General features: G+C 45.1%; 3 protein-coding genes across 4 annotated transcripts in view; 1 reads left to right on the top strand and 2 right to left on the bottom strand.

Moving 5' to 3' along the window:
* MEI1 (meiotic double-stranded break formation protein 1) overlaps window positions 1-161 on the bottom strand; it is a 38,317-nt gene extending 38,156 nt beyond the window's left edge. For both annotated transcript variants that reach the window (XM_074539441.1, XM_074539442.1), the window contains exon 1: window positions 27-161. In XM_074539441.1, the coding sequence (XP_074395542.1) occupies window positions 27-134 (108 nt within the window). In that variant the 5' untranslated portion in view covers window positions 135-161. The remainder of the gene's footprint in view (window positions 1-26) is intronic.
* On the top strand, window positions 150-3,775 carry SNU13 (small nuclear ribonucleoprotein 13). The gene is made up of 3 exons (XM_074539447.1): window positions 150-284; window positions 1,095-1,215; window positions 1,769-3,775. Exons 1-3 carry the CDS (start codon window positions 282-284, stop codon window positions 2,029-2,031), a joined length of 387 nt encoding a protein of 128 aa, XP_074395548.1. The 5' UTR covers window positions 150-281; the 3' UTR covers window positions 2,032-3,775.
* XRCC6 (X-ray repair cross complementing 6) lies at window positions 2,124-27,393 on the bottom strand. The gene is made up of 12 exons (XM_005488683.3): window positions 27,234-27,393; window positions 27,031-27,140; window positions 26,801-26,939; window positions 14,943-15,197; window positions 13,944-14,127; window positions 12,404-12,590; window positions 11,052-11,220; window positions 9,780-9,941; window positions 8,741-8,870; window positions 7,940-8,040; window positions 6,267-6,380; window positions 2,124-5,502 (listed from the first exon to the last, which is right to left on the bottom strand). The coding sequence occupies exons 1-12, from the start codon at window positions 27,319-27,321 to the stop codon at window positions 5,306-5,308; spliced, it is 1,836 nt and encodes a 611-aa protein (XP_005488740.1). The 5' UTR covers window positions 27,322-27,393; the 3' UTR covers window positions 2,124-5,305.
* Between the last annotated feature and the right edge of the window lie 146 nt (window positions 27,394-27,539).

Below are 27,539 nucleotides of genomic sequence, written 5' to 3'. Positions count from 1 at the left end.
GGGGCGGCGGGGCAGGCGCTGCCCACCGAGGCGCTGCCGTCGCCCAGGGTTTCCACGGCGCAGGCGAGGCAGAGCGGCGGGCGCAGCGGCAGCGCCCAGCGCGGCCCGTGACCGCCGCACGGCCCCGCCGCCATCGGCGCTGCCGGGGCTACCGTGCGACTCCGCCCCGCTGGGGACGGCGGCTCCGCCCCGGCACCGCCTCCCTTCCGGCGGCCGCGGCAGCGCTCCCGCCTCTTCCCTCACAGCGCGCTCGGGCCGACTGCAACCACCGCGCCGCGGCCATGGTGAGTGGCGTCGGACCCCCGTCTCCTCTTCCTCCTCCTTCTTCTTCTTCTTCTCCTTCTCCTCCTCCTATTATTCCTTCTCCTTTCCCTGCTCCTCTCCCTCCTGCCCACTCCCACCAGCCTGGGGTAGAGGGCGGCCGCTCTCCGGCTGCGCGGCGGGCAGCACGTGGAGGCCGGGCGGGCGGGGCTGCGGCCGCTTGCGGGGCAGGAGGCCCGGGGGGCTGGCGGTGCTGGGGACACCCGGTAACGGGGAATTCTCTGTGCCTGGGGTCACCCCCGCGCCGTGCCGGGAGCCGCAGAGGCCGCGGTTCTGCCAGCGCCCGTCGCCAACACCGCTTGTGACCTCGCTGCTGTGCCCCCCCGCTGCCCATGTTAACGTTAGAAGCCACTTGTGGTTTGCAGAAATAACCCTGATGCGTGCTCTTCTGGTGATTGTTTCAAAATTTTTGTTAGTCTCCTAATTTACACTGTTAAGGTGCACTGAAGTATTTCATTTTCTGTAGTCTTTGTGGTATAAAACGCCTGAGACTGCTCCATAAGTGCACTGCTTTGTAAGATGTAGATTGTGAGTAGATACACTCTTTACTTTGATGTAAAGCATATCTTTCTTACTTTTCCCCTTTACTTTGATACAAGAAGAATCCTTAATCTTTTAGGAGCAAAATGTAATGGTGTTTCTTCTATATGGGCAGAGCAGATTAGACACAACTTCAGAAATCAGTATGTGTGGTGGACATGATGCCTGCGCAGTGCTGATCAAACCAAAGCCTCCTTTGCTCCTATTGTGACATTCTTTACTTTTTCCTTTAGAGTGAGGCAGAAGTGAATCCCAAGGCTTACCCGCTGGCTGATGCACAGCTCACCAAAACGCTGCTGGACCTTGTGCAGCAATCCTGCAACTATAAGCAGCTACGCAAGGGAGCCAATGAAGGTGAGACTTGCACGTTGAAAAGTGTGCTACAAGTCACAACAAGGATTTTGTGAGATGCCATGGGTAGAGATTGTCTTTTCTCTGTAGCTGTGATCACTCATTTTATATAGATCTGGCTATTGCAGGTGTGTGTCTCCTTTCTCCTCCTTCAAGCCTGCTTTAACAAGATTCAGGGACAAAACTAAGATGTAATCTTTTTGACATTTATATGCAGTTCTGGTAGATTCCCAAACTGTGTTCCTGGTGTATAGTTTGTAATCATGCATGCTTCAGTGGTGTGGCACTGGGGTTACCAGATGCCTAACCAGTTCAGAACCGTAAGATTTGGGTTTGAAGATACCTCTAGTGCAACCTGCTCACAACCTCCCTTCACAATTGCTTGGGGCTTCACCTAGACAAAATTGCTAAGGATAGAAACTCAGCAATCTCTTAGAACCCATGTCTCATGTACTAGATCTCTTCCCACTGAAGCCACTTCCAGCACTTCCTGAAGTCGTTTAACATTAGATGTGTTTTCCAGAATGACCCAGACTGACTCCAGTTTCTTTTACAGCCACCAAAACACTGAACAGAGGGATAGCAGAGTTCATTGTGATGGCAGCAGACGCAGAGCCCTTGGAGATCATCCTGCACCTCCCTCTCCTGTGCGAGGACAAGAACGTGCCGTACGTGTTCGTGCGCTCCAAGCAAGCCCTGGGCCGCGCGTGCGGCGTTTCCCGGCCCGTCATCGCCTGCTCCATCACCATCAAGGAGGGCTCACAGCTAAAGCCTCAGATCCAGTCTGTACAGCAAGCCATAGAAAGACTCTTGGTCTAAGTGCCCATGAGAGTGTGTGTGTGAAATAGAAAGTGCAGATTAGGGGAAATTAATGTTTAGCTTCAGTTGAGATGATAGTTTTGATATCAATGTTTCATTTTAAAATGCCACATTTTTGTTTAATAATGGCTTAATTCTTAGTGTTTCCGCCTCCTATCCCCCCACTTTTCTAATATTCCACTCCAACATTTTCATTCTCATTGTATTACTTCTTGAAAAGTGACTGTACAACTGTGTTTCCTGTTTTATGTTTGAAAGAAGGGCAGAAAAAACAAAGTCCCCCCCTCGTCTTCCTGTCTGCCTGCTCAGGGCTTTTTTAACCCACCCATCAGCTTTCTCTGTGGTGCAGTATTTCTGCCAAGCTTGAGCCTCCAGCAGTACAACCCTATGAGTAACTTTGCATTTCTGAATGGTTTAGGCTACTGAGGAAAAGGTTCCCTGTGTTCAGGCTGATGGAGTCAGTAAGTAATGGAGCAGCACAGGCAGGTATAAAGCAGGCAGCAGCTACTGTGTAGCAGCAGATAGAGGCAAGAGCAGCACAGCCATTGTTCTTGAAACCAGACAAGAGACTTCTCTAAGAGATGCATGGCAAGTAGAAATCTTATGGCAGTACACAAGGGGAAGAACTCTCCTAATTTGATTATTTTTAAATAGTGACTTTTTAAGAAAAAATAAAATTGCTGCAAAGCTAAATAGAATTGTCATTCCCTTGGTGAAGTATTTGCAACTAACTGGAATGTTTCTGCTTGTAAAGCTGACCTGCTCACAGGTTGCCTAAAGGCTATTGTAGTGCAGTAATTTGTTCTCTTTCAGTTTCCTTTGCATGGACTGTTACCATTGAGGTTGGGCTTCCTAGAAAAGTTAAGCACAAAACACATGGCAGAGAGCAGCCTGTTGTGGCTGATGAGTACCCTACATCTGACTGTTAATTATAAAAAGTGCCATGCTTTTTAGCTACTGCACTCTAGTCCCCTGACTGAAGATGAACCCTTTTAAGTTATGGCCAAGGAAACAGAGAACAAATAATTTTTCAGATAAATTAATACATGTCTCAAGAAGAGAATTCTGTATCATCTCATGTCCTGGAAAAGCAGCATGGAGCACCAACAACAGTCTGGATCAGTGGTGGTTTTATGGACCTAGTTTTAGTTAAATACATATTGTATAATAAATGCACTTCTGCTCTGATCAGAAGTTTAAACCCCTGTGTTGGAATATCAAACCTGTTTTCTATTGCAGGATGCCAAAGCAAAATAGTGGGGAAACTCCATTGGGTGCAATAGCAGAATGGAAAATAAAATTTTCTGTAATGTTTCCACAGAGGCACTAACTTCATACCTTTCATAAGTACATCCCAAGCAGATGAAGTGAGCTTATGAAAGACTGAAGACATCATGTTTGTATATTTTAGTAAATGGCTGATACCAGTAATCCTTGCTGAAATGAATTTGATCCAAACACTTCAGGATCCTTTTATTTGTATGAGGTTTAGAAGGGCACCTGTTCACTTCTACTGATGCTGACTGTTGAGCTAGTTGTGTTAAGAACTACAGCTTTGCCAAGGATTTGCCCTGTTGTACCAAGACAGATGATGTACGAGAAAGCACACAAGGAGCAGAAATAAAGGATACTTGAGCAAGCAAAACTGTCTATTTCTGCTCTGAAGCACTCCATCACCATCCCTTTTAAACTTATGCTTATGTGATAGCCTGCTATTAAAAAGAACAAAAAAAAAAAAAAAAAAGCCAGGAGGCAGATCTAATAACCTAGAACAAACATGCCACAATCATCCAAAGCCTGGCACGTAGTGTGCCTGAGGGTTAGCAAGGCAAGAGAGATGTTAACAAGGCTACTTGCAGAATTCAATTCAGACTTACAGACAGGATAGTCTCACTATTCACTCTTCAAGCCTTGCTAAGACAAGCATTTACAATAACTTCATTGCCCAAGGGCAAAATAAATTGAGTGCTTAGGCAAATCTTTGTTAAAAATAACTACTCCAGGCTGATTGGAAGTGTAACAGGTAACGCAGTTTCAGTGCTGCAGAGCTCAGTGCAGGCTAGCTGCTCTCTGGGGGAATTGTGCAGGTAGAAGTGAGCAGCATGCTGGCACAGCTAGGACAATCAGTGCCAGAAGGGTGGTCACAGCTGGCTCCACGTGTGCCACACTATACATGGTGACAGGACAGTTTGTGGGCCACACACAGGAATCTCTGGACACTAAAAACACTAAGCAGACCAAAATGGACACCTCAGGTATCCAATGTTTGTGTCCTGTAAAATGTTAAGAGTTTCACTAAACAATTAGTAATTTCCTAAAGCAAAAGCAACAACTGTTTATTTCTTTTAGTCATCTTGCACTGCAAGACAGATGGGGCATGCCAGGGATGGAAGTCTCAAACCCAAAACACCCAGCTGCAGTGTTCTTAAGTATGACTAAAAAAGTAAAAATACTGTATGTAACAAGGGCTCTCTCCACAACGTGCTATTCTTCTATTTTAAAAGCACATGTTTGAGTACAGAAGCCTGCACAATAGTCTGACTCATTCACTTAGAGAGGTAGAAAACCTCTTTGCCATCTCAGTAATTTAATTGGGATAAATGCTTGCAGCCTTCCGGGGAACACAATTTGTTTTCCATTTTTAAACCAGCTTCTGCTATTACCATTTAAAAATGGAAGACCTATGTGTGCAGATTTAAGTGCCAGCTTTTTGCCCAAGGGATTGGATACTGCTTCCCAATAATGATTTTTTTCTTTTAAGATCTGCTGGTAATACTTGTAATGGTGATGGCAGAAAAGAACTCAATTGGATTACCAGTACTGATATTGGCTGTTTTGGAGAGTAACACATATTTATACCCTCTGTTAGGACACAGACTCAATCTGCTGCTTGGATTCATGTCGTGCCATTACCACAGATCACTGTGTTTTCTGACACTGAAGTGATTTCTGCTGTCTTTATGATACTGAGATGGCACAGTCAGTGTTGCAAAGGAAAAGATGCAAACCTTTATTAAGAAACCAGCAAGGCACAACTCTGTCCATGTGCAGCGGGTGACCTGAGTTCACAGGGAATTTAGTTCTGCCTTTACTTATTGTCAACAGAATCCAACTTTGCAGAAATGTTTCACAACTAAATAAAAAGTTTCTCCACTGCTACAGAGCAAAACTTAGTTGCCATCTCTTTCATAGCAAGATTAAATAGACACAGCACCCACATAAGACAATCAAGATTCTAAGCAGACAGAAGTAAACCAGGGCCTTCCTCTCCAGCTTAGTGCTCATTAAAGTATTCAGTTAAAGAATCCACAAGCTCCTGCTTCTTGCTTCCACCCCTCAACCCCAAAACCCTGCATGCATCCTTCAGGATAGGTACAGTGAGCTTGCCTAGAGTGCCCTTCTGCACATGACACCGCAGATCATCTTCTGAGACTTCTACCTTGGGCTTCTTCTCAGTCTGACCATCAGAAGCTAGAAACATACATTTTAGATCACAAAGATTTTAAAAATTAGAAAGACATCAATGCTTCTTACACATACCATAGTTAATGGCCATTAGCACATGGTACTTAAACAGCCACACACTCACAGACCTAGTTTTCATGTTTTCTTTTAAGAAACAGGTAACTTAGGCACTATGTAAGTCATGCAGTATTTCATTGAAATGAGTGATCTTAACTGAAGTATGAAATTGTGTTCTGATGAAAGCATCACCCTCCAAATGAAACTTTTAAGGGATTCTTGTTGAGACAGCAGAATGCAATGATTCCACAGGGAGCTCAGCTGACACTCACTTAATGCAGTCTTTCATAGACTCCCAAATTACACATGGACTTCAGCATTGCTTACACATTTAGCCATTAAGATGCCCATCTTGGACTTGCTAAACAGCCCATGCATAAAAGTCTCACCAACACAAACTGAAAGCATGAGTGATTTCACTATTCTGTTGTAAAACAGAAAGTTGCTAAAATTATATATACATATTCTGCAGTCATTTACCCACATTACTGCCTATACTTCACCCTGCATTTTGTCACTCCAGCAACTCTCCAACTGGACACCACAATATTCTCTGCTCTCTAAGAAGCAATACTGGATATAATACTTCATTGTGGAGATTAGCAGAGTTGTTGCACAAGCAGCTACTTTAAATTATGAGACAAACTGAAAACACAGGAGTTTCTTAACAGAATACAGACGCTGTATTTTGTGTCTGTACTGCCACTACTTACCTTGTTTTCTCTTTACAGCCTTCGCATCAGGATTGTAGTCAGGGGGATAAACCAGCTGCTTAAACTCATCCACCAGGTTGCCCAGCCTGTGGCTCATCTGTTCAGACTTTGGCACTGGCAAAAGATAAAGATTTGCCCTCTCAGAAACAGTGTGATCCCAAGAAAGCCTGCAAGGCCATCCCTGTTGCCAGATGAACTATCAGCTCACCTGGTGGGAAAAATACAATGCTTATTCTACAAAACCATTAGTGTATGGAACCACACAGTATTTCATTTTGTAGGATCATGTTAAACATTCACCAAGAAGGGACTCACAAAATATGAACCAGCTTAGGTATGCCAACTGCCCTCTGTATTGGGATGTAACACCAGTTCATCAAGTGTTCAGCTGTAACTTTAGGGTTTATGACCATGAGAGAGACCCCTGGGACTGAAGAACGTGTGCACAAAGGAGAATTAACACATGTTAATGATTTTAGGGAAATGATTACCACATGTATGTTTCTTCTGAGAAAACCCACATAAACAGCTTTTTCCTTACTAGAGATGCATGATTTTGGTGGAGATATCCTTCATGCATCCAGGACTGTAATAAAGAACACTTGCTTCTTAAAGCTGCATTGGTGCTAACAAGTCTGACTGTTTTTCAGTAACATCACCAGACACAACTGTGCCTCTGTAATAACTAGTCCACAAGTGTCCTGCAAGCATGCAAAAATGCAAATACTTGTGTTATGATACTCCCAAATGAGAAATTTACAACTCTTGGTAATAGCAGGAGTTTGGACATCAGGAATGCTGCGTCCATTTCTGGGCTCCCTGGTACAGGAGAGATATGGAGCTCCTGGAATGGGTCCAGCAGAGGACAACAAAGATGATTAAAGGACTGGAACAGCTTCCTTATGAGGAAAGTCTGAAGGAACTGTTCAGCCTCCAGAAGAGATGACTGAGAGGGGATCCTCATCTAAGTATCTGAAGGGAAGGTGCCAAGAGCATAGTGCCAGGCTCCTGGTGGTGCCAAGCAACAGGACAAGAGGTAATGGGCAGAAACTGAAGCACAGGAAGAGCCATCTGAACAGGGGGAAAACCTTTCCTGAGCACTGAAACAGGCCACCCACAGCGGTTATAGAGTATCCCTTGCTGGAAAAATAATTGAAGAATTCCCTGGAACGCACCCTGTGCAACGTGCTGAAGGACAACCCTGCTTGGGCAGGGGGGCTGGACCAGATGACCCACTGTGGTCCCTGCCCTCCTGACCCGCTCTGTGGTTATATAATTCACTTACAGTTAAACTCTCCCCCTCACTAGGTGGCAGCACTGCCCCCAGCAGAATAATTATCTTCATTCACTCCATTTATCACACTGAAATATTAATGAGAAGCTTGAACAGAGGAATTTCAGAGAAAATATTTCTCACCAGAGGAAAAAGGTGATTCAATTTTAATTCTGGATGGTAAAGTGAGCAATTTTTTCTTTACCTTATAAGTGACAACAATAGAAAATAAGGTTTCAGTATTTCAGAATGGACCCATCCAGAATCCTACAAAGTGAAACTGCATACAACTGAAATATTTCTTAAAATACATTTAGGTTTGTAGTAGCACATATTTGACTCATAACAAAGTCACAAGTCCCCTACCCTGCCTCCCTTCACACCCGCCAATAGCTCTCACTTGTAAGATCCTCAGCTTGTTCTGGTTCCGTCATATCCAGCGCCAAAGCCTCCAAATTCCTGAAGTGCTGCTGCAAAACTGGGTTCTCAAAGCTGTCAGCCCTGTCAAGAATCGCCCAAAACGTCAATGCATGCTGCCAGGAAGACAGACAAAACACAAGATCTACCACCAACTTATGTGAGAATAAAACTTCCCTCTTTCCCACACAACAATCCATCACATCAGAACTGCTTTTCCTCTTTGCAATTTACCTGCTGAATCACTATCCTGTCATGTATCAACCCCATAAGAATGGTGTGTGAGAGTTAGAAAGTTGTATGAAGCAAAAGGAGATCATGATATTATACTTTATGTACAGTTATGGTGGCTTCCACACATCTAGGGAAAAAATCTCCCATGAAAGTACTTGAGAGCATTTATCCCAGCTGTAATGAAAAAAAAGGACCTAATTCTTCTTTCTAAAGTGCTCTAATTTAAATGATCTGGGTCTGATCTGCTGTAGAGTGGCAGAGCCACAATAAAATGTGATACCTCTGCAACAAATGACAACAGCCCAGAGAACAAGAGCAATTCTACAAAGAACACCAGAACATGCTACACAAAGCATTGTGGTGCCTGGGTATCCAGAATGATTAAGAATAAAGTTTGGACAAAGCTACTGCAAAGAGAAGCAATTTCTATCAAAATACATCAAAATCTGATCTCAGGAACACCACAGCTGAACAACATGTGCAACAGAACAAGCAATGGTTGTGCTTTCTTCCCCATGCCAGCCCCTGCACCCTATTTATCTCCAGGTACCTGTATTTGAACCTCAGCTTCTGAATTATTTCCTTCATTTTGTCCACCTGCTCTTGGCTGGCTGGCACATTGTCTGTAACATCAACATTACGTTTGTCATCTGCATAGGGTAGAAAAATCATGTGGAAACCTACACAGAAGAGAGGGAAGAAAACAACAGTTACACAGAAGAAGGGTCTCAAAATAATTTCTAGAAAAACCAAGATGCTTATTATCTAGGTCTGATGACTCCAAACTACCCACCTGTTTTGTTGTTAACAACAGCAGTCCATAATACTTCCAAGTGCCTACAGCAGGACACGCAATCCCAATCTCAACGTTTGTAACCAACATCACTAATGGCTTTGTGAAAGACATTCAGACTAAATTCATAGCTACCAGTTGGACTATATTCATGGCTAGCAGAGACTTGCTTTATGTGCAGGAGATCAACCAGTCCACCTCTCCCACTGGGTCTGAACTTGGGAAAGATTTGTTTGAAAATCAAGATATTGCCCACATTATTCTGAAATAATTTACTTTGTACACAGGCAGTGTGTTCCCTACTTTACATTCTCCCAGAAGATGTTTTTGCACTTAAAGAGGTGAAAAAATGCAAAACAGCAGAAATCTGCTCCCTAATCATTCCCCATTTGTCTGACGTGGTACGAGGTTCATTATATGTGAGATTATTTATTTAATACTTTACAATCTATTCAAGGATAAAACATAATTCAAGAAAAGACATTGTCTATTCTTCAAACAGGGAAAAAAATGCTTTTCATTTCTACAGCAGTTATTTGAATCTGCAAAAAACAGGTAGAAGGCAGGGAAAACACTCTAGCCAGGTCATACCTGAGCAAGCACTGAAGCAATTGGGGCTTTAAAAACAGATTCAACATCAGATGCTTACACTGACAAAACTGAAGAAAAGGAGTGATGGAAAGCATTTTCCCCAGTTTTAAGGGGTAGCAGCAGTAGGAATATTTTCCCTCAACAGAGAATGCCATTACACTGACTGCATCCAACCATGCAGGGAAAGGCAGCGTCCCCCCCATACCTGGAGGGGCTATCTGCACTTTCTGCTCATCCAGCTCCTCCTCCTGGGGAACCAGGGCCACAAAGCGAGGAGGGACGTTGCGGCGAGGGGTGTACCTGCACAGCATCATCACCTCCCTCTCCAAGCACTTCATCAGGAGGGCATTAAACAGAGTTGTACTCCCTGCAAAGCAAAGAGGGCACTGGTTAGACTGACAGCTTTGCTCCTTTGCTCTGCAATATAACCCTAGATATAACCCTGTGACTTCTTGGAAATGCTTGCAGTATTGTGGAGGTAAAAAGCAAATTCTGCAAGGGAGAAGACTCAAAAAGGACAATGTTAGTGAGTCTCTCCTGACTAGCGGTGAGACTTCTGGTGGAAGAAGTGAAATCATCACCATCTGAGAGATTGAATACTGTGAAATTTTCTCTACAAAGTCTGTTTTTGTTTGGTGGGACATCACAATAGAAGCAGACCACAGACCTTTTGTGGAAGTAACACACTAAGAATTCAGACTTCAGTACTCTTCCTGAGGCACATGTTTACCTCAGGTATATTTCACCACACATGATGGTCAGGGAAAGACTGACATAAATAACATGGTTGAACCAGGAAACTGCAGTTAGAGAAGCAAGCATAAAGGTTTTTCTTCAATCAGACACTGCAAAGCCTTTGGTCATAACTCAGCCCTCTTTATCCACTGCTAAAGGAGGAGCTAAAGGTTTTTTCTTACTACTGCAGATTGGGATATATTTCTAAATAAACAGATGTATGTATACATATAAAAAGGCAAAAATAAGCAGTTCTAAATGACCTTGCCTTCTCTCTTTACAAGCCTATAAAGTGCTGTTAATTCAGCTCTACTTCCTGAGTATCATGTTTCCACTCCTACTGATATGGACTAAAAAACAGCAATTATCTCCCCTGGTCTGGGATTTAAGGGGTTTTTTTTGTTGTTGTTGTTTGGTTTTGTTTGGGCTTTTTTAACCATCTTTACCTTCTTGTCAGGTACTAGGATCCTTCACTTTCATGAATGGCTAAAACAAGTACCTTGTTGCTACATCTGCCTGGTTTAATTGGCTGCTTGTCATGATGGACAAACATGAAGCACAATTGGCTGCTCTGCTATAGAAGAAAACAAGACAAATGTGCAGCTGACAAGGGCAAAAACAGTTAATTCAGTTCTTCTTAACATTGGCAAATTGTTAAATTAGACAAAGCTTTTACACTCAATGATCCCCACCCAGCCCACTAATGCAAGGTGACAAATCTTCTCCTGCCATCTTTGCTTACCTCTCACCAGGGACTCCTCGGGATAGATGAACTGGGAGGGCCTGACATGGTGGTGCTGTTTTAGCATTGAAAGTGGTTTGAAGCCAATCAGAACCAAACCTGGAGAATCAAACTGTTTTAATTCTTCTGTCTCCTCTTTCTCCAGCACAATCTGTCGGTTTCCGTATGTCTAAACCAGGGAAGAGCAGATGATAGGGCTGCCAGCATTAAAAAAAATGACAACCAGGAGGCAGGACAGGGCAGGAAGTGCAGGAAGAGGATGCAATTGCTGTGTTCCACTATTTAAAAGAAGGGCATAGACAAGACAGTGTAAATCCTCATGAGTAGTGCACACTGAACTGGCAAGTGCAGTCTGTGACCATTATCCCAAGGGAAATTCTACCTGAACATAAGCAAAATGCACTTTTCTAAGGAAATGGCTAAGCCCTGATACAGAGAGGCTGTCACATCTCATCTCTGGAGTTCTTCAGAGGTGTCCCAAAAAGCCCTGAGCAACCTGATCTGGTTTCACTCTGGGCCAGGTTATACCAGACTTTTTCAGAGGTCCTGTCCAATTGTAAACTTGCTTCAGTCAGCTACCTGCTCCTGACAGAAACAGTGACTGAGAAACAATATTTCTGTAGCACCACCCATGCCTCACAAAATCATATTATAGTCCAGTTGCTGAAGGTAAACATCAAGGCTTAATCCTCAGCTTTATCTCCTATACTTTATTTCAATAAACTAATATCCACTATAAATAGACTAAATACTTCATTTTAAGACAACAATTTTAAGAACTACCAACATGGAAGAAGACACAAAGCACACTTGTGACAGGATACCTAGCAAGTACATAACCTGTTTTGAAATAAAGCTGTGCTCGTTACAACGCGACACTCAATTTACATCAGCCAAACCATCAAGTGGGAAGGCAAAACAAAGAAAAAATTATACAAAAACCTCCAAAGGAAACATGCCTTTTGTTTGGAAAACAGCTCCAACTCCCCTGTGACTCACGCTTGTATGTTTAACAAAACTGACCAAATCTGTTCCTAAGGAACCAAAAGCTGGCAGCAGTGGCAATGGCCCAGGGTCACACAAGGTCAGGCTCTGACAACACGTCCTGCCTTACAGAAAGAAACGACCTGTGCTCCTGATAGCTATGCCTTCCCATGCCAGCCAGGCCAGGGAGACAACCCATCCTCACCCTGCAGAGCTCTCAACACACCAGCCTGTCCCCAGGGGCGTACACATGCAAATATTTCTGTATCTCATCTTGCAAGTGCAATACAAACAAAAGCAGCAAGGGAATTGGCATCTCCCTCACACATCAGAGACAAGAAAAAGCAGGTACATAATCAAAAAGTTACCTGAGCCCTTTTAGTGTCACTGGGCAGGAGCAGGCTGCCTGTTTTTCCACTAAACATCCTTGTTTTGGTTTTAACAGGTTCATTAGTTTCCCGATAAAGCTTCACTGGATGTGGTTTATAAGCTTTTTGGATAAGGTTGTAAACACCAACAGAAAGGGCCACATCTTTGCCCAGATGCAGATTTAGCCTGTGTAAAAAAGCAGATACAGACTTGAGATTCCTGAAAAATCACTACTGCAGAAGAAAATATAAGTTATTTCCTCCTCAGATAAGTTATTTCCTTTGACCTCCTGTTCTCCTCCCCAAAATCACATATATCTTGGGAAACATACTATCAGTTGAGTCATAATCTCACTTGAATAAAAATAGTTTTGCAATATCATCATTTCCCATCATAAAAGTCATCTAAACACAAGTAATTTACTATATTTCTTTGACCTTTTTTTTTTCTCTGAAGGGCAGCTATGCTCAAACAGAGCACAGGACAAGTCCCCATCTGGGTACCCCAATTATGCCTATTGTAATGTCCATGAATTCTCACAGCTGTTTGCACAGAAGGCAAAATTCTCCCCCCAAAAAACCACTAAGACAAACAATACCAATATTTAAGAAAAAATATAAATCAGAGGTTAGAGAAAAAATTACATGCAAAGGTTTAAAAATCGAGGTAATCTTCAAGTTATGAGAGCAGAACAATGAGTTACCACAAATGCAACTTCCTCTCTTGTAAAAGGTATCACTGGTTTGGGATTCTTCCTCTCCAGCTATTAGAAAACTTAAGGAACATTGCCAGAAAAGAAAATAAGACTGCAAGCAGGAGCAAGAATTCCAGTGACAACAGGTCAGGTTGGGATACCTTATAAATATTTACTGGGAAAAAGAAAGTAGGTCTTGAAGTTCATTCCCTCACTGTGCTTCCACAGCATTCTGCTATGAACTCACTCCCTAAAAAAGCAACTGTTATAGAGCATGTGGTTCCAAAAATATTTTCTATCTGCTTTGTCAAGATCCCTGTAATCTTTCTTAAGTATCTCTAATCTTTTAGTAGAAGATTAGAAATATCAAGGCTGTGTGAATCCATGCCAAGTAGCTAGACAGACTGGCAACATAGAACTACTTAATAACAGGAAAAAATACCTAGCATTCACATTCAGATGCATTTTTTAAAGTTAGTGTTGGCAAGAAAAGCCTAATTTCAATCAGATTTCACTATACACTACTTTTTATGTTGTAGCTTTTTAAGTAAGTGGACTTGGCAATTATGTAATTATTTAACAAATTATCATTTCTGGCTAAGCTCAATACAGGAGATACCACACAGAGGAAACAAGAGGTCCACTCTGCTCTTCTCATCCACAGATATCCTTGGAAACTACAGAAGAAACACCAATCTTGGACTAAAGAATTAAGATTGAGGAATGTAAGCACTTTAAAGTGCCTTTAAAGACCAATCATTCCAGAAGAGGAAAGTGAGATGCAGTCTGAAAATAACACCAGGTGCCCCTGCTGAATGAAAGATGTATCATGAGTAGGCACAGACCTGACTAAAGCCCTTTTCTTTGTCTCCTTTGCTCGTACTTTCTTCATGAGATGTTCCAGTTTCTCTGACTCTCTAGGCTGGATCCCAAGGTCCTCATCCTCTGCTACATTTATAATATCCCTGTAGAACAAAGAGATATCGAACCCACCAGGCTTCTTCAAGTGCATCAGGTCCAAGATGATACCTAGAAACAATGGAAGAGATAAGAGCAGGATAAAAAACTGCTTTTTTCTTGCATCAGCATGTATCTCAGCACTCTCAAATTTCTCTATCTACACAGATAATTTAAGTAAGAATAAGCTCCAAACTGTCATCTGCACCAGATGTGAAATATTCTGGAGAAAGGGAATATTAACTTCAGTCAAAACAATGCAGAATAGAAAATGTTTCCTCTCTAATTAAGAATGCAGACAGCAATGGAAGCTCCTATAAAATATAATCTTACCTCAGGCATAGAGGAGAGTAACAAGTTCAGAAAATCCCCTTTCCTTTAATTATAGGGGCTAATGGATTAAGTAGCCTTCACAGCTTCTAGATCCAGGATATCTCCTGAATTCCAACATTACTGGTTACTTCAGCTACACACTCAAACTAATGCTGTCTACTCTCTGAGCTAAGGCTGATGTCCTTCAGCTAATTCAAAATGGAACCATTAAAGTAATTTTCCTTTTGTATTAACTTGGTGTTGTTATTCCCTTCCTAGAAAATGGTACAATAATAAAGAAAAGTTTATTTTCTTGGCCCTGTCATGTCCCCATTTATGCTATCAAACTAGAAAGAGATCCTAGAAAACAAGTGCTAGCTATTGAATACCAGATCAGAAAACATCTATTCTAATTAAGACTAGATACCAAATTTCTAGTTTAGGAACTTTCAGAAACATTCCCCAGCTCCAATGATTTTACATCTTTTTCCATCACAAACCAGCAACGCAGTTAACATCTGCTGCAAAGATTCATCACGTTTACTGTGTCTAAAATGAAAAGGGGAAAGAATGACCTGTGTCTCTGAGATCACCAGCTCTGGTCCTGGCCAGCTTGGCTTTAGCACTGTCGTTGGCGTGGGGGTCATCCTCGTTGGTGAAGAGCATGATCCTCTTGTGGCTCAGCCTGACACGGACATCACTGAAGAGGTTGGAGCAGGCCCAGAGCGCCTCACCCAGGGAATAGTCAGCACTGTGGCCAAAGCTCTCCCGGAACAGGGCCCGGCCTTCCTCTCCCCTGTACTGGTCCAGCTCCAGAACACGCTTCGCACCTGGGGGCAACAGCATCCACAGACAGTGGGAATTCTGCCACAAGCACCATGAGCTCTTCTGAGCATGCACCAGGGGTGCCCTAGAGCTGACAGCCAAGGAATGCTCCCAGGCACCTCTGTGGCAATGTGCAGGGGGGTAGGACGGTCGGGACGGACGGAGACGAGAGATCTCTGCAGCCAGGTGATGGAACTTGGGGTTTATTGCAAAGGGCCTGGGTGCTGCCAGCCACAGCTCGGAGCAGGCTCGAGAGAATACAAGGGTAGAGAGGATGAGAGAGAGATGTGGGGGCCTGAATATATGCATTGTTACGGAGAGAGTCCCTGTTAAGATCTATGTATTGTAAGATCTATGTATTAAATAAGTGAGTCCTTATGGAGAGAGTCCCTGTAAGATCTGTGTGGGTCCTAGTTACTCCAAACCAGCTACAGCTGTGAAGTCCTTAATTGGGCAGCAGCTGTAGCTCGTGAAAGTAACTGGAATAAATAGGGGTGGGTCGAGAGCCTAGGAGGAGCCTCTGAGAAGACACATGAAGGACTGTGCTGCAGAGAAGAATAGCTTGGTACAGTAGGGGACTTGAGAAATATAGAATACAATAAGATAACAAGAGCGCGAGGGTAAGAAAGTGAGTTTTCCATTACAACACAATAAATCTTCTTTGTGTTGAAATATTCTAATTCTCATTAACCAATCTAGCACAATATACAAATCCTACAGCATTTACATATAGGCTATAAAAATCATTTCATTACCACACTGTGTTACATTTTAAACCCTAAAAATGACTTTTTGGACCCCTTCTGCCAAGATAGTAGGGTCTGCTCTGACCCTTGGACCTGTCTGCAAGCAGAGGGTCTTGCCTCATCAAAAGGGGATTACCTTCAGTCTGGCCATACCAGTTGTTCAGTAACTAAGGTATCTCAAAGCTTGCTTTCATTTCAATCTTGCTTATAGTTTCTATATTCTCAAAATCTTTTGCCAGGCAATCAGTTATAAGGCTTTCCTCTTTATTTATAAGGCTTTCCTGTTTCATCTTCTCCAACAGCGATGTCCTTCCAACACCTGGCTGAGAAAACTGTCCAGCATGGCCTAACATCTGCAATATCATTAGCCACTTACCACTGAAAGCACCTGCTAGGGCAAAAGGACACAAAACGCCCTGGCACCAATGTGGGCTCTTTCTGTGGGAAGAGACAGGAATTAAAGTATTGCAAACCCCCTCCACCGAATGCCAAGTGCTCAGCTGCAAAGGCAGCAAACTGCACCTGCTGCAGAGGAACAGCAGACTGCTGCACCACCACAGAAAAGAGAGAGCCTGAAATGCATCCTGCATCTCCACAGCGTGCTGGGAAGGTGGAGAGCTCCTCCTCCTCGCCGCTCATATCAGAGAGGATGCACACAGAGGTGAGATGAAGCCCACACATCACCACACTGAGCACAGCAACATTCAGGTCAGCTGTCCACAGCCTTGCTGCAGCTCTGAGGATTATTTCAAGCCAGCTAGGACTCCTTTAGCCACCTGTCTAACAGCAGGTTCTGTTCTCTCCTGTTACTCTACAATGGGAGACAAACTTTCATTTTTCAGCCACTGCATCCTGCAGGGCTTCTTCCTCTGTCCTTCACTTAAGCTCTATAGCACTTAAAACACTTCATTTGAAAATGTTTTCCTCTGCCTTTACTATTTTATTTTCATCTCCTTATCTGTCCTTTAACGTAAATCTTCATAATTCTGTACTCCATAATGATCACCTACAGCATCTCCTCCAGAGAGGACTGCTCTCCAGGGGCAGCAAATACACAACTCTGCTCTTTTTGAACTGATGCCTTAAGTTTTAGCTTTCATATTTTCTAGATTCTGTACTGCCTTAGTGTGTAACTCTGAGCTTCATATAAAGTGTCAGCAAGTTCTCTTCACAGGGCAGTTAGACAAAGCAATCCTTTTCCAGCCTGAGAACCAAGGACACTTGCAGCTTCAGGCCCAAAAAGTGTAAACAGCAGCAAATTGAGGAGAGCAGTCTGGGAGGATGGAACTTCATAAGCTGTAATTGGATAATTAACCCCAATATGTAAATGGACCAATATTGGAATAAGTATCCCAATATAACCAGTTAGATGGTGCCTAGGCCAGTTCTGACCTTCGCTGCTGGGCCAAAGACAGCACTGCGGTGTTTTACCCCAGAGATACCTTGGCTGGTGGCAGAGTGCAGCGGGGCACAAGACAGGACTCCGTTCTCCTCAGGAGAGAGAGCTTCTGGCGATAGTGGAGATAAAAGGAGTGGATTCTGCTAGAAGGTTGCCAGATGTTTATTCCATTGGTACAGAGGTGTCTGCACTGGGCCACTGCTGCTAACAGAATGGAGGCCGCATGGTCTCATTAACATTTTAAGCTCAGGACAGGGGAAGGGGAGGGGACAGGTGAGTCACCAACCAGGTGAAGGGGCAGGGTCTCAAGGGACTAGGGACACTGGTATGTTAGCCTGATTGACAGGCACACTCGGCGAGGGGGAAGGGAGAAGGTAAAACAGGATATTGCAACACACCACAACAGACCAAAACTTACATAAGTGTGAAACCTCGTGACTGAGGATCCATCTTGGGTGGAGCCACAGCCAGGCTCTTGGACTGCCCAAGGTGTATCCTTTGAAGGCCTTTTAATAAATACCTGCTTTATTCCTTTAACTCTGTTTAGCCTCTGGTCCAGGTAGCCTCAGAAGGCATCAGACCAACACCCACCTTTCACCTGTGCTGTTTTTATCCTCACAGTGAGGCTACTGCCTCTAACATGGGAGAAAGGACAAGCAGGGAAGAGGAGGAAAGTGGAAATACAAGACCTATAAGGCACTGTCTGTCAGAAAAGGGAGAAGAACCTAAGGCAGTCCTATCAGGTCTCTATTGTAATAAATTCTGAAAATAGGACAAGGCTCAATTCTTTCAGGAGAAGCCCCTGTGCCATTAAACCTGCACCCCCTAGTAAAGAAAATTAAATCAAACATCCTCAGAGATAAGGGCTGTATTAAAAGTTGTAGACAAAATTCCCCCAGAAGACTCTCTGTTGTGGTGTGTTGCAATATCCTGTTTTACCTTCTCCCTTCCCCCTCGCCCCTCGCTGAGTGTGCCCTGTCAATCAGGCTAACACACCAGCAAGGCGTCGTGTGATAGGTGACCCTAGTACCTGGAGACCCTGCCCCTTCACCTGGTTGGTGACTCACCTGTCCCCTCCCCTTCCCCTGTCCTGAGCTTAAAATGTGAATGAGACCATGTGGCCTTATTCTGTTACCAGCAGTAGCCCAGTGCAGACGTATCTGTGCTCATGGAATAAACATCTGGCTACCTTCTAGCAGAATCCGCTCCCTTCTTCTCTTCACCATCGCCAGAAGCTGTCCCCTGAGGTAAACGGAGTCCTGTCTTGTGCCCCGCTGCACTCTGCCGCCAGCCAAGGTATCGCTGGGGTGAACACCGCAGTGCTGCCTCTGGCCCAGCAGCGAAGGTCAGAATTGGCCTAGGCACCATCTAACTGGTTATATTGGGATACATATTCCAATATATTGGCGTCCCTGTGGGTGGGCAAGCGACTCTGCAGCCCGAAAACGGACTCGCAGTACCTCAGAGAAGTTTCTGCCAGCCGTGCATCCAGCTGGAAGGGCTTTGGTTGCATTGCCCTCAGCTAGAGACTTTGGGAATACTCCCAGAAAAAGTTTCGTGGACTGTTCGGCGCCTTTGGAAAGCCCTGCTTCATTGTGGTGAACAGATTTTCCAGAGGAAGAAAAGGGTAGCTTCTCTTACACCCAGAGAGAGGTCCTTTTCCGGTGGAGACCTGCCTGCCTGTACCCAGCCTACAGCTTCCATTTCACGTGAGTATCTCTGCTTTCGGTAGAGCAGAAGCTCAAAAACAGACTCTGCCGCGAGTTCTGTTCCTTTTTTGCCTTTGCATTTTGGCTGCGCAGCCCCACAGACAAGAATTCATAGCGTTCTAGTGTTAGCTTTCCTGCTGCGTGTTTCACTGTTTTTTAGAATTCGCGCCGGAGCGGGATCGCTCTCTGCCCTTCCCCCCCCGGCTCAGCAGCGTGATCAGACACGTGTTAGGAGATTTTCTTTCTCTTTCTCTTTGCGGGAGAGGGGGGGGCTCTCTTTCCACGTGGCCGGGGGACCTGCGGGGGTCGGGAGTGCTCTGCACACGCGGCGGCGGCGGGGGGGGGGCGTCCCGGTTTCGGCTGCCACGTGGAGCGGCTGCTCTGTCTGCTCCGCGGGGGGGCTGCGTTCCACCGCGGGGGAGGCTTTGTTTCTGCCTCGGCTCGGCAGGGCGTGTCCCAGCTCCCTGCTGCTGCTGCCCGGGAATTTTAAAAGCAGTATATACAGCTGCATTGTGAAGCTTTTGTCTGCTCGTTATCGCTTTCTATCTGTGGTTTTTTTTAGAAATTGGTAGCTGATTTTAGCTTTGTTTTTGGTCAGGCGGGATTAAGTACTTTGCTTTTTAACATGGGTTCCAAACTTAGCATTGTACAAAGGGGAGTGTATTATCATATTGTTAGCATTTTAATCAAGAGTAATGTGAAATTCTCTAAAGGAAAATTGAAACAGTTTATAAGATGGCTTTTTCTGCAGTTCCCAAACATTTCCCCTGAAGAAATCCACAATATTCAATTCTGGGATAAAGTTGGGAATGAATTGATAACCTTAGGACAATCTGGCAAATTACCCTCAGCTAAATTTGTGTTCTGGAGTTTGCAAATTCGAACAGCATTGCTCAAACAAAAGGAAATGGAGAAAAAGCCAAATGTAAAGCCATGTGCCTCTGCTCTCCCTGTTCCTCCCTCTCCCTCTAAAACCCCTAAACCTCTTTCCCCAAAAAAATCCCGAGCACGTGTTAGCTTTTCGGAGAGCAGTGATGTCCAAAATGGCCCCCAGTCCCTAGGGGGTGCACAAGATGGTGGGTGCCACGTGGCATCTTCCCAAACCTGGTCTTCTTCTTCCCAAAATCCTCTTAAACATCCCAAAATTCCATCCCCATCCCCCTCTCCTCCTGTTCCTCGTGACACCTTTCCCCCTCCCCCCGCCTTTCCTGCAATACCCTCAGCTCCGCCTCTCTACTCCTCCCAGGGGGCGGTTGCTGACGTGATGTCACCAGGTGACCCCGCCCCCTGTTCCCACGGTATCCCCGCCCCCTGCCAGCCCCTTGACCCCGCCCCTTGTTCCCACGGTTTCCCCGCCCCTTGCCGGCTCCCTGTCCCCGCCCCCTCCCCGGGTTCCCACGGTGGGGACACACCCACTGCCTGTCCCCAAACCTGTAGCTGTGATCCCAATGCTTCTGATTCAAGGGATACAGAGCAGGGGACAGCAGACCCAATGCACGGTGCCATGTTGTCACTGGCTCCTGTTACGTTTCAGCCTGCAGCTCAAGCAGGAGCAGCCCCAACTGCTAATTGGAGTTCTTTTGGACGACAATTGATTAAAGAGATCTGTAAATCTCATAAAGAATATGGTACACACAGTCCATATTTCCGTGGCCTTTTAAATTCTGAATTAAGTAGGACTGTTGTGGTTCCACATGATTTAAAACAAATTTTTTCATGTCTCATGACATCCACGGAATTCAAATTATGGGAATCAGCATTGAAACAACTGCTAAAAGATGCTCTCCCAAGCTTACAGGCTGATCCAAACACAGCAAAGGACAACAATGGTAATCCTATTACCCTTGACCACCTCTGTGGTGAGGGTCAATGGTCTTCTCCCTCAGTCCAAGCTGCTGCAATTCCTGCAGAAACACTCGAGAAAGTAAAGGAAGCAGCTGAAAAGGCATTCTTTTCCCTCCAACCTGAGGGGTCTTTTGAGCCCTATAGTAAAATCAAACAACTACCATCAGAGCCTTTTGTGAAATTTATAGAAAGGCTAACTAGAGCCATTGAAATACAGGTTAAAAAAGAAAATGCTAGAGAAGCAATCTTAGAAGAAATAGCGTTTACAAATGCAAATGAACAGTGTCGAGCAGCAATCCTGAGCCTTCCTATGGAACCTTCCCCTACATTAAAAGATATGCTTCTAGTCTGTAACAGGAAAGTGCCTCTGATGACTGTAGCTGAAGACACCAGACCAAGGCTGCTGCCAAGACCACTTCAGCGTGTTGCTGTTGCCAGCCCTGCACCTTCTCTTTCAGCACAGCAGTACCCTGGGCAGCAGCGGAGACCAGCAATGGTTGAGCCCACTAAACCATGCCTGCTTTGTAATAAGCTAGGACACTGGAGTAACCAGTGCCCCCTGAAAAGGGAATTTGATGAATTTAAAAATAGCAGGGGAGGAGAACTGCAAGCCCTCCCTGGGGGTCAACAACAAAAAAACGAAGAATAAAGCGTCAGCCTGCCAGGCGTGCAGACATAAAAGGAGCAGGCCAAGAGAATAAGGGTAGCAAAATAAATCAAGCGCGCAATAATATTAACATTTGTGTAAGTGAAGCAGGTGTTTTAAAGACCAAGTCTGCTAGCCCACTGTTGAAAGTGAAACAAAATAACCTTTGTTACGATTTAAGTGATTCTGTATTAACCGCATCTTCTGTCAATGAGCCTTACAGGTTGCAGCTGACAGAGTCACTCCACCTGAAGGACACTGACTGGCATATTGTCTCTGTAAATCCTGAACAGAAAGGTACTTGGAACCAAATTCGTTGTAAGTACATCATCACTGGGGACAAAAACACACCACAAGAGATCGAAATTGCTCCAGGAATAACAACATCAGATCCCAAGCAATTTGTTCTCAGCCTGCACTGTTTCCACCCACCCCTGTTTCTTCCCAAGGGACAAATTGTTGCTCAAGCTATCCCTGTGCCATCTTTACCTGAAAATGTCGATAAACAAGGGCCCACAGTCGCCCGGGTCCAAGTTATTGGGACAGATAAACCCAAATTGTGGTGCAATGTCAGTGGGGGTGGGGAGTCTAAACGCATTGAGATGCTTGTAGACACAGGTGCAGACTGCACAGTGATTCCAGTACAAGACTGGCCAGCACACTGGCCTTTACAAAATGTTGCTGGTCACCTTCGAGGTGTAGGAGGTCTGCAATTGGCAAGGCAATCCAAAAGCATTATTCAATTCGAGGGTCCACACGGACAATTGGCAAATATCCGTCCATTTGTGTTAGATTATTCAGAACCTTTGTTAGGGAGAGATTTAATGGCCCAGTGGGGTGTCACAATTAATATTCCAGACTCTCCACAGCATTTTTGTGCAGCAGTCATTAAACAACAGCGCCCCACCCAAAAACTTAAGTGGAAAACAGACGAACCAGTTGATGTGAAACAGTGGCCACTCAGTAAACAAAAAATAAAAGTGCTTGAGGAACTAGTACAAGAGCAACTAAGAAAGGGCCACATTGTGGAGACCATGTCCCCATGGAACTCTCCAGTGTTTGTCATCCAAAAAGCTGACAAAAAGAGGTGGCGACTTCTCTGTGACCTCCGACAAATTAATAATGTAATTGAAGATATGGGTTCTCCTCAACCTGGTATGCCATCCCCAACAATGCTTCCCCAAGATTGGAAATTAGCTGTTATTGATATTAAAGATTGTTTTTTCCAAATCCCATTGCACCCTGATGATGCACCGCGTTTGGCATTCTCTGTCCCTTCTATCAATTCAGAAGCTCCTATGAAAAGGTACCATTGGACCGTTCTTCCTCAGGGCCTAAAGGTATCTCCAGCTATCTGCCAGTGGTATGTCTCTTCCCTGCTTTCCCCAGTGCGTGCAGCCGCAGAGAAGGCCATCATTTACCATTATATGGATGATATCCTTGTGTGTGCCCCCAATGATGATTTACTAACACATGCGCTTGACCTAACGATCGATGCATTGATTGTTGCAGGGTTCGAGCTCCAGGAACAGAAAATTCAAAAGATGCCACCTTGGAAGTATTTGGGCTTAGAAATTGGAAATAGGACCATTGTTCCTCAAAAACTAGAAATCAATCCAAGGATCAAGACCCTTGCGGATGTCCACAAGTTGTGTGGGTCCTTGAATTGGGTAAGACCATGGCTTGGTCTGACTAATGAAGACCTTGCCCCTCTTTTCAATTTACTGAAAGGGGGAGAGGACCCAGGTGCTCCTAGGTCTATTACCCCAGAGGCACGGAAAGCTCTAGAAAAGGTTCAGATTGCAATGTCCACAAGACAGGCCCACCGATGCCGGCCTGATCTGCCATTCAAATTTATCATCCTAGGTAAGTTGCCACACCTCCATGGAATTATTTTCCAGTGGGAGGAAAAACAAACACCTAAGGCAAAGGACACACCAAAAAAGGACCGGGACCAGAGGGACTCTCTCTTGATCATAGAATGGGTTTTCCTCAGTCACAAAAGGTCCAAGAGGCTGACAAAGCCTCAGGAGCTGGTAGCAGAACTGATCCGGAAAGCAAGGACCCGGATCAGGGAGTTAGCAGGATGTGATTTTAAGTGCATTCACATTCCAGTTGAGTTAAAATCAGGTCAAAATACTATGAAAATACTGGAACAATTGTTTCAAGAAAATGAAGTGTTGCAGTTTGCTCTGGATTCCTACTCAGGACAATTTTCGGTAGCACGGCCCGCTTGCAAATTGTTTGAACAAGATGTTCAATTTACTTTAAAATTAAGAACTGCTCTAAGTAGGAGACCTTTAAAAAGGGCTCTGACTGTCTTTACAGATGCATCCGGGAGGTCCCACAAGTCTGTTATGACTTGGAAAGATCCTCAAACCCAGCAGTGGGAGACGGACATTGCTGAGGTGGAAGGTTCACCTCAGGTTGCTGAATTGGCTGCGGTTGTTAGGGCTTTTGAAAGGTTCTCAGAACCATTTAATCTGATTACAGACTCTGCATACGTGGCAGGAGTAGTATCCAGAGCAGATCAAGCAATACTGCAAGATGTATCTAACATTGCACTTTTTGAATTGCTTTCCAAACTGGTAAAGTTAGTCACTCACCGAGAGCAACCCTTTTATGTGATGCATGTCAGGTCACACACTGACTTGCCAGGGTTTATCGCTGAAGGCAACAGAAGGGCAGATGCTCTTGCTGCACCTGCAGTGATGGCCACTCTCCCAAATGTTTTTGAACAGGCAAAAATCAGCCACCAGCTTTTCCACCAAAATGCACCTGGCCTGGTTCGCCAGTTTAACATCACTCGAGAACAGGCCAAAGCGATTGTGGCCACGTGCCCAAATTGCCAACAACATGCACTCCCTACAGTGAGTACGGGAGCAAACCCAAGGGGACTGAACAGTTGTGAACTGTGGCAAACAGATGTAACACACATACAGGCTTTTGGACGGCAGAAATATGTTCATGTTAGTGTAGATACCTTTTCTGGAGCGGTCTATGCTTCTGCCCACACAGGAGAATCATCTATTGATGCTATTAAGCACCTCTTACAGGCTTTTTCTTTCATGGGCATCCCCAAGGAGCTGAAAACTGATAATGGGCCTGCTTATAAATCCAAGGAATTCGGGAGCTTCCTGCAGCAATGGGGAGTAGAGCACAAAACTGGCATCCCCTACTCCCCTACAGGTCAAGCCATTGTAGAAAGAACTCACCGTGATATTAAAAGGGTCCTGGACCAGCAACAACAGGTTCTGAAGGTAGAACCTCCCCACATCCGGTTAACCAGGGCGCTATTCACAATCAATTTTCTGAATTGTTCTTTTGACAGCCTGAACCCACCCATCCTACGCCACTTTGGGGGGAACAGTCACAGGTTGATGAAAGAAAAACCTCCAGTTTTAGTAAAAGACCCTGAGACTTGGAAAATGGTGGGACCTTACAAATTGGTTACTTGGGGACGTGGATACGCCTGTGTGTCCACCCCCTCTGGTTTAAGGTGGGTTCCTTCCAAATGGGTAAAGCCCTATGTTCCCAAAGTCTCAGAGAAATCTGCAGAAGCACCCCAGGTTGCTCACGCCGCCTGGAGAAGAAAACGCCGCGCACGTTCTCTGGAGGAAATTCCATTTAAGCCTCCTATCTGGAATAGTTTGTAATATATGTTTGTCTCAAGTTTTTGTACCAGTTTAGATCCCACTGTTCGTGTATAGCCTCGAGATGTCATGAGACCGAGCCTGCTTCTCGTCCTACTCGTGATCATCCCACCTGCAATCTCCTACATAGTACTGCAGCCCAAACCACATATGGACTACCTCGATAAAGGTTCTCAGACATCAACAGAGAAACTGACAACGAGCTGAATGGACTTTTCAATGGCTGGGGACTCTCGGGCTGGTTGGGATCTATTCTGAAAACTGTAATTTTAGTGCTGTTTATTTTAGTTGTAGTTATTGTAGTTTTTAGCATTGTTTTTGGAGTAATCAGACGCATGGTTCTCAAGTTAATCTCAAACTCATCTCCCCCTCCTGAAGTCTACCATTTAGAAGCCCTCAGTGCTCCAGTAGATGACCTGGAAGCCTCAGTAGATTCATTCTGCACCATAAACACAGCCCTCTTCTTTTTAAACAAAACTAGGGGGAGATGTTGTGGTGTGTTGCAATATCCTGTTTTACCTTCTCCCTTCCCCCTCGCCCCTCGCTGAGTGTGCCCTGTCAATCAGGCTAACACACCAGCAAGGCGTCGTGTGATAGGTGACCCTAGTACCTGGAGACCCTGCCCCTTCACCTGGTTGGTGACTCACCTGTCCCCTCCCCTTCCCCTGTCCTGAGCTTAAAATGTGAATGAGACCATGTGGCCTTATTCTGTTACCAGCAGTAGCCCAGTGCAGACGTATCTGTGCTCATGGAATAAACATCTGGCTACCTTCTAGCAGAATCCGCTCCCTTCTTCTCTTCACCATCGCCAGAAGCTGTCCCCTGAGGTAAACGGAGTCCTGTCTTGTGCCCCGCTGCACTCTGCCGCCAGCCAAGGTATCGCTGGGGTGAACACCGCAGTGCTGCCTCTGGCCCAGCAGCGAAGGTCAGAATTGGCCTAGGCACCATCTAACTGGTTATATTGGGATACATATTCCAATAACTCTCAACTGCCAGACAATCTGTCACCACTAGCATGCATCCTTTGCACTTCTCCTGCTGCCTTTCCAATTCAGCAACCAGCACTTGCTATCAAGCAGGTGGTAAGTAAATCTCAAAAAATGAAAGAGCGAAATTCAAGAACTGCAGAACTTATTATGGAAATAAGAGATGGAACACCCTAAACAGGCTACCATATTGAACCACCTGCTCTAGCTGCAGGAGGGCTGGACAGGATGACCTCCAAAATCCCATCCAACCTCAGCTGTTCTGTGACATTCTCCATCAGCTGGAATCCATGGTGCCTTAACACGGAAACACACTTTTCTGGTGGACATTTAAGAGTTCTGTTGAGATACTCTAAGGTATCAGCAGACAGCAAATGAAGCCACCACATTAAAATATAAGAAAAGGCATAGAAAAGGATCTGAACCAACTCTAAGAGAAAATGCTAGGCTCTTATGAAGTTTCTAAGCTTTCAATAAATATCTAAATCTATCCCCACCACCAAGAGTAGATTTCAGTAAGAACTTCTCTGATAGCTCTCTGATTTTAGAGAGACCAGTTACTGACAATGCTACTACACCAATTTCCTTACTCCCTCTTTTTACAAAATCTTCATACCACTTTACCTGGATTGTCCAGCTCCTGGAGAACATAAATGTGCTTGAAATCTACCGAATTCTTGTTGTTTTCTGTACCATAGAACACAACGCTTAACAGGTCCCTGTCACTGCTGATAATTTTGCTGGTATACACATTCCGGATGCACTGAAAAAAACGCACCCAGGTCAAAATTACAAGAAAATAGTATTCAGAAAGGAGTGCGAAAGTCTTGCCTTAGCAGTTTATCCATCCCTACCTGAATGGTCATGTCGAAAGGAGTCTCTGCCTCCCCGTGGGATTCGAACATGGCCTTGGAGGCATCCACCAAGAAGATGAGGCTGTCCCGGCCCGAAAACCTCTGCTCCGCTACCGAACGGGGAAACAGTTTTAGCAGCCGCCCCTCCACCCGTGGAGCCTGGAAAGCAGGCTGCCTTCCGTGAGGGGGAGAGGGGCCCTTACCGACAGCCTCAGGCCCTTCCTCCTCTTCCTGCTGCTCCTCCTCCTCCTCCAGCCCCTCGCCCCGGTAGAACGACCCCCAGCCCGCCATGGCCCGCGCCGCACGGCCCCGCTCACGCTCAGCCGACCGATCGCTCCGCCCCCGCAACAACTCTGACCAATGGCGAGAGCGGAAATGGGTCGGGTCCCGCCCATCCGGGGCATTTGCCCCTCCTCTCCACGCGGATTGGCTGCAGTGGGGTAGCGAAGGGCGGGAACTCCTCACGCGCTGCTCACGGCTTCGAGCCTCAGCCAATGACGGCGGGACTT

The sequence above is a fragment of the Zonotrichia albicollis genome, chromosome 4 (assembly GCF_047830755.1).
Source record: "Zonotrichia albicollis isolate bZonAlb1 chromosome 4, bZonAlb1.hap1, whole genome shotgun sequence".
NCBI lineage: Eukaryota > Metazoa > Chordata > Aves > Passeriformes > Passerellidae > Zonotrichia > Zonotrichia albicollis.
Note: the sequence above shows the minus strand (reverse complement) of the source record. Positions and strands in the feature narration are given on the sequence as shown.